Source organism: Neomonachus schauinslandi, chromosome 4 (genome assembly GCF_002201575.2).
Source record: "Neomonachus schauinslandi chromosome 4, ASM220157v2, whole genome shotgun sequence".
Taxonomy (NCBI): Eukaryota; Metazoa; Chordata; class Mammalia; order Carnivora; family Phocidae; genus Neomonachus; species Neomonachus schauinslandi.
Genome location: NC_058406.1, coordinates 138798497 through 138811944, shown reverse-complemented (window position 1 = coordinate 138811944; position 13448 = coordinate 138798497). Strand labels below are relative to the sequence as shown.

General features: G+C 36.1%; 1 protein-coding gene across 2 annotated transcripts in view; it reads right to left on the bottom strand.

The window, feature by feature from the left end:
- The window catches only part of RALYL (RALY RNA binding protein like), a 680251-nt gene that overhangs the window by 68027 nt on the left and 598776 nt on the right, over window positions 1-13448 (bottom strand). For both annotated transcript variants that reach the window (XM_021688194.1, XM_021688195.1), the window contains one exon: window positions 3867-4030. In XM_021688194.1, coding sequence (XP_021543869.1) covers window positions 3867-4030 — 164 coding nt within the window. The remainder of the gene's footprint in view (window positions 1-3866; window positions 4031-13448) is intronic.

Genomic DNA, 13448 nt, shown 5'->3' with positions numbered 1-13448 from the left:
AAGAAAGAAAGAAAGAAAGAAAGAAAGAAAGAAAGAAAGAAAGAAAGAAAGAAAGAAAGAAAGAAAGAAGGAAAGAAAGAAAGAAAGTGACCATGCTATGGGTTGGAATATGATCCCCCAAAAGATTTGTTGAAGTACCTGTCAATGTGACCTTATTTGGAAACAGATCTCTGCTGATGTATTCCACTCGAAGTCATTTAGGGTAAGCCCTAATCCAGTATGACTGGTGTCCTCTTAAGAAGAGAAGAGACAGACACAAGGACTCAGAGACTTGGCGGGGGGGGCGGGGGGAGGCGGTCACCATAGGACAGTGGAGTAAGAGACTGAAGTGGAACGTCTGTAAACCAAGGAATGCCATGGATTGCCAGCACACCAGAAACTAAGAGAAAGGAATGGAACAGATCTGTCCTCTAGAACTTCCAGAAAGAGAGCACAACTCAGCTGACACTCTGGGTTTCAGACTTCTAGCCTCCAAATACCTGTTGTTTTAAACCATTCAGTTTATGATAATTTATTACAGCTGCCCTTGGAAATGAATACACATAAAAAGACGAAAAAATAAATGGATGTATGAGGGAAATGTGAACCAAAAGAGAACCTTATCAGTAAAGGATCAAAATATCAGACAAAGCAGAATTCAAAGCTAAAAATAGTAAATGGAATACTATATAAATGTAAAAGTTACAATTCTCCAAGAGGTTACAGAGAGTCAGTATTGAAAAGGCCACAGACTGAAGAGACTACATTCTGGAACCAGATGCTCTAGAACCTGGCTATAGCAACTGGCTCTGTTATTGAACGGCTCTGTGACTTTAGAGGTATCACTCAACTTTCCTATGCCTCATTTTCCATATCTATAAAATGAGAATAATAATAATACTCCATTTATATGGCAGTTATAAGGAATAAATGAATTTATATATGTAAAGTTAATATTGTAAAATGAATTAATATATGTAAATGCATATATGTATTAATGCATGGTTGAAACAACAGCTGTCATAAACACCAAAAAAGTGTTAGCTATTATTCTTTCTCCTATTATTAATATAAAACACTATTTAAAAACCATCTAAGCAACATGGGACATAAAACCAAACCTCAAGAAAAGAAAAACTTTATAAAGTCACTATCATTGTAGAAGATTTTAAGTAATCACTTTCATAATTTGACATAATTTTCCACAAAAGAGCAAGTCGAGAGAGGACTGTATAATACAATCAACAGGGTAAAACACACATTCTGTTCTATGTGAAAAGCAGAAAATGTATTCTATTTTCCATTCAGAAAATCTGATTATTATGGAACCCAAAGGAACTCTTAATAACCTCAAAAAAGATTTTTATAATCCTTATTCTCTCTCCATGATCTAAGAAAACTAGAAATCAAAAAATAAAAAGGCCAAAAACAATGTAACCATCTAAATATTAAGATATTTACTTTCAAATAACTTCTGGAAACTACTACTCTTCTCTGCAACAGTGGGGTATATGACAGTCAAGTGGCTGGATCCTACTCAGTTGCACTTACCCAAGAATGGCCACCACGCAGTGGTTCTAAACTAGGGGGGTATTATCTCCTTAGGGAAGATTTAGAAATGTCTAACAGTAGATACAGCTGTTACAAAGACTGAGGAATGCTACTGGCATTTAGGGTTTGGGCGTCAAGAATGCTAGAGTTCTACAAAGCTCAGAATACTCTTACACAATGTAGAACTTACATGGTCAAAGAGCCAATAAAGCTCCCATTGATAAACATTGTTTTAATACTGACCACAGGACAAAGACTCCACAGATGCTTAAGATATTTCTAGTTGAAATGAAGTTAGTATTACCATGGTAAAAAAGTCTTCTATAAAACTCGCAGGCAATTCAATGTTCATTTTTTCACAGCAAGAACCGAATTCAAGAGATTTCTTAGCTTTTGATGATAATCTGAGAGCATACACGACTCTGTTTAGAGATCGCTGCAGAAACGAATTTCCTTTTATTACTAAAACTCAAAAAGGGAATTCATATTTATCCACAGAATAGATAGATAAATGGATAGATAAGTACACAGGGAACTCTAAATCAATTTGTTATTTAGCTTTTATTAGCTAAGTCAAAGTCCAAGCAAACCAAACTTGAGTCATTTACCAGGAGCATCAGTGCTTCTGGTAACTATGTTTTTGCACATTCTCATGTAAAAACAAAATATTTCAACAGTGTCCTTTCTTGATATTTCTGATGGTACTAAGGTAAAAGGCAATGTCCTATAGTAGACAGCATGTAGACACGAGTTCTAGTCTTGGCTATGTGACCTTCTCTGTGTTTAGTCATCAATTTAAAATTGGGATAATAGGGGTGCCTGGGTGGCTCAGTCGGTTAAGCTTCTTCCTTTGGCTCAGGGTCAGGCTTCCTGCATCAGGCTTCCTGCTCATCAGGGAGTCTGCTTCTCTACCCCCATCCCCCGCCCATCCCCAAGGCTTGTTCTCTCTCTCTCTCAAATAAATAAATAAAATCTTTAAAAAAAATAAAATTGAGATAATAGTATTTGCCTTACTTGTCTTAAAAGGTTGGGAGGCAGAGTAACTACAAAGTCTCTACAATGGCCTGCCAATCTATTCTGGAACTTGACCTTTCTCTACCTCTCTCACCTTATTTCCAGCTACGTTTTCCCTCCCTTACTCTGCTGCAGCCACACTGGTTTCCCTGCTGTTCCCTGACTATTAACCTAAGGTCTCAGCACTGACCATTCTCCTGCCAGAACGCTTTGTCCCCGAGAGCTTCAGGCTCACTCTCTCACTTCCTTGCTTCCATCAAGTCTCCGTTCTAATGCCATTTTCATCAGAGAGAGGTAGCCATATACCATCCTATGAAACTTTCTCTTTCCCTTTATTTATTCTTTGACATAGCAATGATCTACAGTGTAACATCTCATATTCTAATTTGTTTGCTTATTGTCTGTCTTCTCTGCTACAAAATAATCTCAAGGAATGCAAGAAGATTTTCTATCTTTTCCTTATGAATACTATTGTAATAGCAAATTAGTTTTTCTGAATCCGTTTGTATAAAAATTTAGCAGTGTGTTTTGTCAGAAAGTTTGTATCTTTACTTTTCACTAATTAACGTGGAATTATGTTAATATTATTTTATTTTTACGACATAAAATATACTTTCAGACACATAACCATAATGATTTAGCATAGTACGGGAAGTTACATTTTTAACATCTCTATTATGTCATTTGCCTATCTTAATTGTCCCAGTGCTCAAATATTCAAAGCATGCACTAATTTGGAATACTATTTCCCTGAAAAGATACTATACGCACACTCTTTTGAAGTGAATTTTTTTTTCTTCCCTAAAAGCAACATGTTATATTTCACAACTGTAATATGTTACAAACCAGGTGGGCCTAAAACATGTCCTTGCTCTGATAAAAGTTTTCAAACTGGTCCTGGGTTTTTGTTAGTCACGCTTGTGTTTGTCTCCCTACTGCAATGTAGTATGATGCAAAGCTGAGTCCCTTTCTTAGCCATTTTATATTTCTCTCATACTATGTACCAAACAGATACTCCATAATTATTAATTTATGGAATATAGGCATTAGTGCAATGATAAGTAGTCCCTCTCTTCTTTTTTTTTTTAAGATTTATTTATTTATTTATCTGACAGAGAGAGACACAGCGAGAGAGGGAACACAAGCAGGGGGAGTGGGAGAGGAAGAAGCAGACTCCCTGCTGGGCAAGGAGCCCGATGCGGGGCTCGATCCCAGGACCCTGGGATCATGACCTGAGCAGAAGGCAGACGCTCAATGACTGAGCCACCCAGGAGCCCCTAGCTCCTCCCTTAAGCAGAAATAAAATAAGGAAGATTACTTACATTTAGAGCCTGATGAAGATGACCCACTGCCGGTAGATCTCGATCCCCCTTTCATGGAAAAGACTCCTTTTCCCCTGCGCGTCGTAGTGACGGCCACTCGGGGACGCTTCAGCGGAATCACCGTGCGGGGAGGTGGAGGCACACGCCCGTGGTAGTCGAATAACCTTCAAAAACACAAGCGTGGCTGAGATTGGTTTATGCCTCCGTGTTCTGTCAAATGTGTGAAATGATTAAGAAAATGGCCTTGTAAAAGATGTCCATAAATGTTTTTGTTCTTGTTCTCACACAGGTGTTTATCAGAAACAGGATTCTAATACAGACTATGTGTTCTGGACATTAGAATCTAACTCTCCAATATGAACTCGTCTTTAAGGTATGAAAGTACAGGGAACTCTGCGCCCAGGGTACACTGCCATTTGTTGAAGTCAGGCTGAGCTTTTTTCCCAAGTATATTTCTCTGCTCAGTCTCACAGATTTATCCTTCTTAGGATAGAAATCTTCCTCTTCTACATCAACACTTATTAGCGCACTAGTTCGAAAAGAGGAAAAGATCATGCAGAATCAGGAACAAGGCAAAGCAAATTATTGTTCCATCATGAAAAAGCTCATAAGGAAAATCATCTTGAAGTTAAGTCTAGATTAAAGAGAACAGCTGTGAGAGACAAATCCACATGCTGCCGTACCTGTCTCTAAGGACTTTTTAAGTAACAAGACTCCTCTGACTGTAGAAAAAGGGAGACTGGGTTTGAATAAAATGGCACCAGCAAGAGGATAAAATTTTGTTGACTAGAGTACCAGTGGAAATACGTATCACAATGTCTTTTTACTATTCTGACCATTTGCTAGGCATGTAAATTGAGACTACTGATATTTATATAGTAAGCTATTGAAAATTTCTCTAGCCAAAAAAAGTACCAATAAAAATTCTAGAAGCTTTTACTAAAAAGTGAAAAATGATAATCCCCACAATCAATGCATTCCCCCTAAACAGTGAAAGGAATAAAAGTATGAGAATATTTACTCATTTATATAAATATGTAAGTCATAGATTCAGAAGCTTCATATTGTTCATACTGCATATTCATAAACAACACATTTTTGCAGACTTAGCACATTTGAGAAGCATGAAAAGTCAGAGAAAAAATTTGAGGACATATTTACTCACTTACTTTTTTTAAAAAAACTATTTACCAGCGAACCAGATGTGTTATTATGTTATCCACTATAAAGAGAATAATGTTATTGACTTAGAATGATCATTGATACTACTTTATTGTGACATCATTATATGGATTACATTCTCGTAATTGTTTTAAAACAGTCAATAAGAATAATCTAATATGAAAGTCAGAAGTGAATTTCTATAATAGGAAAAAACCAGTTTCTAAAATAGGTCATTTTGTAAAATTACATCAAATTATTTACAGATACAGATGAATCCCCTTTTAGAAAACAATATATGAAATATAATAAAGGCAGGTTTCCACATATTCATTCAGAAACATTCAAAACTATGATACTATGGGGGTAAAAAAGTAGCATATAAACCACGCTTAAAGCAGAACTTAGTACTGGGGCTGTCTCCCACATTAGAGAGCTAAAGTGTTCAAAAACTATTTGGAAACATGCTGGGGAGAAACTAAGAGATGTTTGGAAAGGAAAAGAAATGAAATGAGACAGAGTTCAAGAGAGGTGCCATCCTCTGTGAATAAGCAAAGTCCATTAGAGCTGAAGAACTGCTGGCAAAGAACAGGGCATGGATGTCAACACATTATAGTTTACTTCAAAGAGTATAGGCAGGATGAAGCTGAAAAGGGTTATGAATATCATCCATACCACTAGGGGCTGGAAACTCAAAAGGGTCAACTAAACCTGCCCCTCATTTCAGTCACAAAATAAGGACTCCTTTACTTATTTATAAGTTGAATTCACACAGCACCTTAAGCTAGTGAACCAAAATACGAAGGCACTTTTTATGAGCTCTAACACCCAAAGCTATCGAGGGGAAAAAAAATATGGCAACTGACTCATCTCTTCCAGGGTAGATGCTGCCGCTTCAGATGAAAGGCAAGTTCTTTTGGAGGGACCATTGAAAGTGCAATTTAGCTGGTTCATTAATTAAGCTAATCTATAAGTTGGGTTGAGAACATTTCTAAAGCACAACTAAAATATACAGCAATAGAGGAATGCTATAATGAAAATGCAGGCCAAGTAAAGCCACCATACTCACTGCGACTTCAGTGACTATGTTCAAGAATATTTTACAGGAAAGTGAAATATTTCTCACTATTTCTTATTGCTTCCCCCAGCCAATGATTACAAAGCGTCCAGTGTCCGGCAGGCCTCAGCTTATGTTGAGAAAACAGAGCTGGATTTGCTCATTGTATTTGTGACATGCTTTTGATATGCGACATACATTTTAGTCACATACTCAGTATGTGTCGTGTGTGTCCTTTGCTGTCAATTCCTATAGAGCGTAGCCCTTGTTCTCTGAATATTTTGGTGAGTTGCTTCAAAGGGCAATGACTTCTTTCTCATCAAGGAATCAGGTAAGGTTTTACCAATTCTTTCTGCCACTCTGATGGGAAGATGTGCAATATCAGAACTTATATTTTAAAAAGGGATATGTCATTTATAAAAAAACAAAACAAAACTAAGGAAGGGTATGGATACTTCACACGACAGCATAATTTTGAATTTTACAAAATTTAATGGAGTTGAGGAGTTTCTTAATTTTCATTGGCTACACTTGAGTTTACCAAAATTAAAGGAAGGAAGACTGGGTATTGTCCTAATGCACAAAAACATAACAAGGTAAGAATGGGAAGTGGGGCAGATTTTCTGGGATTCAAGATAGCATGTAGGGTTCTTCTAAATACAGAGGGAAGTAGGTGAGAGGTAACCCATGAAGGGAAACACAACCATTGGCTTTCTCATCAGAATTTTGTTTATAGAAAATCTAAGAAATTTTACCTTTATAAGGTATTAGATCAGCAAAATTATTGGGACAAAGGAAATCGTCCATTTAGGATTATGGACTGACAACAAAGATTGCAATACAATAGGATTAAATGGATTACAAATCTCAAAGGTCAGTTAAAAGCTTAAAATTTCTTCCTTCTCATTTTTTTTGGTTCCTTCCACTCTTAGAATTATATTCCCTCTCCTTTTTCTTTAGTGGTTCTTCATTTTCCCTATTGTTTTCCCTCTAATATTTATTGGTCAAACACATAATGATTTATAATGAAGCCAAACAAACAATTTTTCCTTCCTCAATGTCTATTTTAAAATAAGAACCCTAAAAGGCCTACTCTCAAGCAAGAAATAAAATAAATGTAACCAAATTTTACTAAAAACAACCCAATAAAGAAATCTGAGGATTTAGTTTGCTTTATTTAATAAACATTTCTACTTTTCAAGTGCTCATTTCTTGTTTGGAATTCTGTTTGCTTTAATAATAGCTGAGCTATGTAATTTTATTACCTAGCAAAAGGCAAAATCTGGTAAATAATATTTATATACCTGATAAAAATAAACATAGCTTGTCTCTAAGAAGAATATGGATATTGGTTATTAAAAATTAGCTGTGTTTTGGACAAAGGCAATTTGGTGGCATATTGACATATAAAATGAATATAATTTTGAGTGCTTGTTTTTATTAAAATCTTGTTAGCTTTAAGCTTAATAATAATAAGGCAACATTTTTGAAAAAAATACATGAAAAAACATAACTCCCAATCTCATACTCTAAAACAACTACTATATGGGGTACATGGGTGGCTCAATCAGTTAAGCGTCCCTGACTCTTGATTTTGGCTCAGTGTTGTGAGATCGAGCCCTGTGTCAAGCTCCACATTGGGTGTCGAGCCTGCCTAAGATTCCTTCTCTCCCTCTCCCTCTCAATAAATAAATAAATAAAATAAAAATAAAAAACTACTATCATTTTCTAATCTTTTTTCCACAAGTATCCATATCTTCCACATAGTTAAGAACATAATATACGCACAGTCATGTATTCTCTCAATTCTCCTTGGTTTATATTAAAAACATTTCTCAAGCCTGCTAAATGGTCTTCCTAATATTTATTTTGATTGCTGTGGTGCATTTTCTCAAGCAGATATACCATATTCTAATAATCATTACCTGATTGACTTTGGCTTAATGCCTATTGTTCACTGTCAACTTATGTGATTATAAAATTTAAAAAAATTAATGTATTATTTGAATAATATTCTGTTATCAAACACTGAATTTTAATTTTAGATAAATTATTTAGATAGATTTTAAGAATTGGTAATTACCTGTTTGTTTTTTTTTCTAAGTTTCCCTCATGAAAAAGAGTTCTTCATTTTCCTTGCTTATGAATCAAAGGTTATAGTCACCATGTGCTTAATGTTAAAAAAACATGTGGTCTGGACCAGGGGCTAAACAACTAGGCTGCCTACAGCCAACCTTGAGAACAAGTTCAGAGCCAGGTCCTCACTGGCACTTTGTAGCATATGTGAAGATCAGTAACCAGAGGATCAGAGATCTTCCTCTGTGTCTTGATTCAAACTTGAACCCTTATCTTCAGCATGCTTAACTTCTGACAGATATATAGTTAATAAAATCAAATTAAGGTGCCTATTCATTTTTAAGAAGGGATGTATTTAAAATCCACATCAATGATTCTTTTAATATATTTTTTAAAGATTTTATTTATTTATTTAACAGAGAGAGAGACAGTGAGAGAGGGAACACAAGCAGGGGGGAGTGGGAGAGGGAGAAGCAGGCTTCCCGCTGAGCAGGAGTCTGATGTGGGGCTCGATCCCAGGACCCTGGGATCATGACCTAAGCCAAAGGCAGATGCTTAATGACTGAACCACCCAGGAGCCCCCACATGAATGATTCTTACAGCCTACTCATTATATCTGTTTTCTATACTGCTTGAATTACTCAAAATTCATAAAATCTGTCTGTTATTTCCACCCTGACTTCAAGTAAGCTTTTGGTTTCAACTGAATTAGAAAATTTCAAAGGCACACTTAACTGGAGACCAGTAAATGAATAATTTCTATTGTTTTTTGTTATTAAAATTTTCTAAGATTTTCAGTGGAGTTGTCTTCTTGGATCTTGTGCAGATATTTCTTGAACATGCTTTTAAAGGCAAGCTGATCGAAATCTTGAATGATCTTTTCTGCAATTTTTTGACCTTAATGTAGTCTTTACCTTTTGCACAACTTTGCTGTCTGCTATATTTTGTATACAGCTTTGGGTAATGAAAAAGTTCATACATTCAAATAGCTGTTTTGAGGTTATATATCAGTAAAATGATTCTCTTATTTATTAATGCTTATAATTCTGTAATGTGGGTATTGTTAGGTCATTTTGCCCATGAAGAAATAAAAAAGGATGAAGTGACTTTCCCAAGTCACTTAACCAGTCAGCACATGCACAGCTAGGCCTGAAATTCACGTCTTCTGCCTCTAAATCTATACCCTTTGTCAAGTGTACCATACTGTTATTTCCAAATGTTTTAAGTGGAATACTATTCTATTAGATGGTAATTTAAACCTGCATAATGAAACATACATTGCCTCTTGCTAATATGTTTTTCCAGGATTCATGAATAAATGCTGTACTCTGTAATCAATGAGGTTACTGCAGCTTGATGTGGAGATTTTTTCATTAACTACAACTCTAGTAGTTTCTCTTCTGTTAAGTTACACAAGGTCAAAATTGTGCCAGAGTTGAACAATGCCCATTTTGCATCATTTAATATGCATAAGTGTTTTCTATATGGTAAAGCACTTCTGGCATTTCTTTTTCTCTATTAACACAAGTTTACTTATCCTGGGGGTTATCATCTGCTCAGTGTTATTCCTGATACTGTTGAAAAAAGATTGGATTAACACTGCCAATATTTCAGAAATTGAAAACATTCCCTCGGGGGATTCAATATAATTTTAGGTATATATCTCCTTTTACTTTACTTGGAAGAATATAAATATTTATGTTTAATTTTAATAACATGTAATGTCCTTCATTTAGAGTCAGACTTGACCTTTTAGAAGAAAATGCCATTTAATGCTGTAAATTACTGAGCAGTGCTTTGTGTAATATGAAAAAAAAAAAAGCTTAGAATAACCATTCAAGTCTATTATTTAGTGATACTCTTCATGATCCCTGAAACCATGAAGAGACACTAACTTAGTCTTTAGGAAATTTACTGCTGGGCCAGCATATCAAAACAATGACAATATGATGGCACTTTGTATAAAGCGGTTTTCTAAGCTGAAACTATCTACGGGTTGAAATCCCCAATCACATTAGAATTCTTAAACCAGGCAGAAATCAGATAGCCATAGCATATGGATATATGGCAGTGTCTAAGCTATTATGCTCTGGGAGCAGAAGGGAAAACGATAAAAATAGAATAATCAAGAGGCATCACAATGGACTTTTTTGGAACAACTGACCAACCAGTTGATTTCTCAGTCATAGGGACAATGCTACATGAATATCAGCATAAGAATTGCATTCACCATCATTGTTAATGGTTACCGTTAGTTGTTATTAGTAGCAAACATTGGTTATGCAGTAAAAATATACCAGGATATACCAGGCACAATGCTGATCATTATTCATATGTTACTTCATTTAATCCTTAGAACAATCTTATGAGGCAGGAATTAATTTCTTGCTCACTTCATGGAGGAGACAACATGTTTTGTGGTATTAAATAACTCGCCCAAGTTTGCACCACTAGTAAAAAGAGAAAAAAAATTAACCACAATTTCAAGCAGAGTGTAATTTATGAGAAATTACTGTGCATAAAACTGTTAGCACTTTGTAAGCTCTTTATATCATCCAGCCTGTCCATTCTGTTTTCCTTTCATGACAATCTATTTTCATAGGGAACTCCGGACTCTATCCACTAGTGGCGGATGCTTACATCTTTCTTAGCCAAGTGCAAAAAAATGGAAAATAAACTAATAAGAGCACAGATTCTTCAGACAGCCTGTTAGCAACACAACCATATTGATCTTTTGCACCCTTATAAGGCAAACAGATTTTATATAAGATAAATGATTTGCGGAATTGTTCAGTTAGCTTTTTTGTGTAGTGAAGAATCATCTGAAAACTTCAAGCTCTATAACTCTGGCTGATCAAGGCTCTTAATCTTTGGTAGGTAGGACAGATTTATCTATCTATCTATCTATCTATCTATCTATCTATCTATCTATCTATCTATCATCTATCTACCTAATGATTTTATTGGGCTATAATTTATATAGAAACTCCATTTTAGGGAGAAATTCTTTAAATGTAGAAGGAAATCACAAGATAGAAAACACTTAAGAGACTACAATGCTAAAAACAGTTTCATATTGACAGACTAAACGTATGCTAATTGAAAACTTTATTCATAGCAATTAGGACAGGGTCTGTACCCTGAAAAAAAAAATGTCTTTAGGCTGCACCTGGGTGGCTCAGTTGGTTAAGCATCTGCCTTTGGCTCAGGTCACGATCCCACGGTCCTGCGATCGAGCTGCATTGGGCTCCTGCTCAGCAGGGAGTCTGCTTCTCCCTCTGTCCTTCACCCCACTCATGCTCTCCCTCTCTCAAAGAAATGAATAAATAAAATCTTTAAAAAAAAGTCTTTAGAAATGTCTAAAACTAAAATTTTCAAATAGTATGCAGACTATTTAAGTGGTGTCTTTTCTTAATAGTAAATGGGATTGTTTTATGCTGCCAGATCTTCAGATCATTTTTAGGATAAGTTGTTACAAACTATTTAATATTTACAACAAAATACTGTATCTTGTGTAAATTATTAAAATGATTTGAGAAAATTATCTTTTAAAATTCATATTTGATCATAAAGGTGTACCTAGTGGAATAACTTGCTTAACTGAGTAGTTGAGCATAGTGGTGATGAAGGTATGGTTGTGGTCTGATTTCCCTTTAGGTAAGGCTGTCTCCTTTGATTTAACTCCATAGACTAATATTGCTCCCCTCCCGTTTTGCACATTCACACAGTTGGCTTTTGAATCTAAATAAATAGTTTATATTTGTAGTTTGGTCATGAATTTACTGTATGACCTTGGGGAAACCAATGTCTCTCTAAATGCAAGAAGATGAATTAAGAACACGAATTGAGTATCCACTATATTGGAACTTAATGATACTGCCTGAAGATACAATAATACTCAAACCTGAGCATCTTTCCTGCCTTCATGGAGGACAAGAAGCAGACATGAATCAAATACTGTCATCACAAAGAAAGACAGCAGTAAAAAAGCAGAAGTGCTGTGAAGGATAATGCTGGGTGCTGAGAGAGGGGAACAGAGGAACCTAATTTAGTCTGAGAGTGGTGTTCATGCTGAGGGCTGAGGGATGAAGGCAAGTTAACTAGATGGCAGAGGGAGGAATGACGAGAAGGAGCAGCACGGAAGAAGGTGCTGAGGGAGGAGGGTACATGGTGTTCTTGTGGAGCTGAGAAAGGAGCTGTGTGGCTGAAGCAAACGGAACCAGGACCTTCCAAGGGATCATGGAGTTTCTTCCCTATTAAAAATGTCCATTACGAACTATTTTTCCAAGTTTGCATTTTTTATACCTTGGGATTTTTTTGTTGTTGTTGTTTGACTAGAACTTACAATTAGAAAGCTTAAAAGATATTTACCTCATTTTTATGTGTGTGGTCTAATGATCTATGTACAGTTGGCCCTTGATTTGCATATCTCAGAATTTCAGCCCATGTTGAGTTAAATAACACGTCTTCCCACAGCACAAATCAAATTTCAGTTGCCACATAGTAACTGTGAGTAATTTCACAAAGTCCAAACTTGGCTGCTAGTTTTTCAGTCCACAAAGCACTGTGCAAATAACAGAGGCGCATCCTGATCAGTGCTCGGTCACGTCACTTCGTTCAAAGTGTCTCTGGTTGCCATGCATCTGGGGGGTACCGGACGGTAACTCTGTAGTTGTATTGTCTCCTTGTTGCCCATGATAAACCCACGTGGCCCTTGACAAAAGTGGGTAATCAAAAGAGGAAACTGGTCAACAAAGATGAAAGTGCAGCAAAGAAGAGAAGAGGGATAACACTGGAAGGGAAAAAAATTAAATGGGATGGAACTGTGGGAGAGATAGCTGACTGGGGACTATTGACACTCTTCTGCTGGAGAGACTCTAGATGCCGAACCAGAGGAACTTAGGAAAAGCAACAGATTGACATAAATGAGGAAAACAGTTGTGAAGGGATAAAAAGGGATAACGATGCCCCAGAAGAAGTGACCCTGGCAAAAGAACCACACTGAAGACCTCTCAGAGATAGTTCACAATGCTGATAAACTGCTGAAGCTGGTCCAGCCTTCGAAAGGAGTAGGACACCTCACTGAGGCCCAAGAAGGATGCTAGCTCCTTAGAGTAAGTTGTACAAGAAGGCAAGACCTGCTCGAACTACTTTTGGACAGGTCTTTTTACAAAGAACTCAAACACATGAATTCTCAATATTTTTACTGTCTTAAATTATAGTGTACTTACAACGATTTTACTGTATTTCTCTATTATTTATAACCAACAGCAAGAGAATTTTTAATG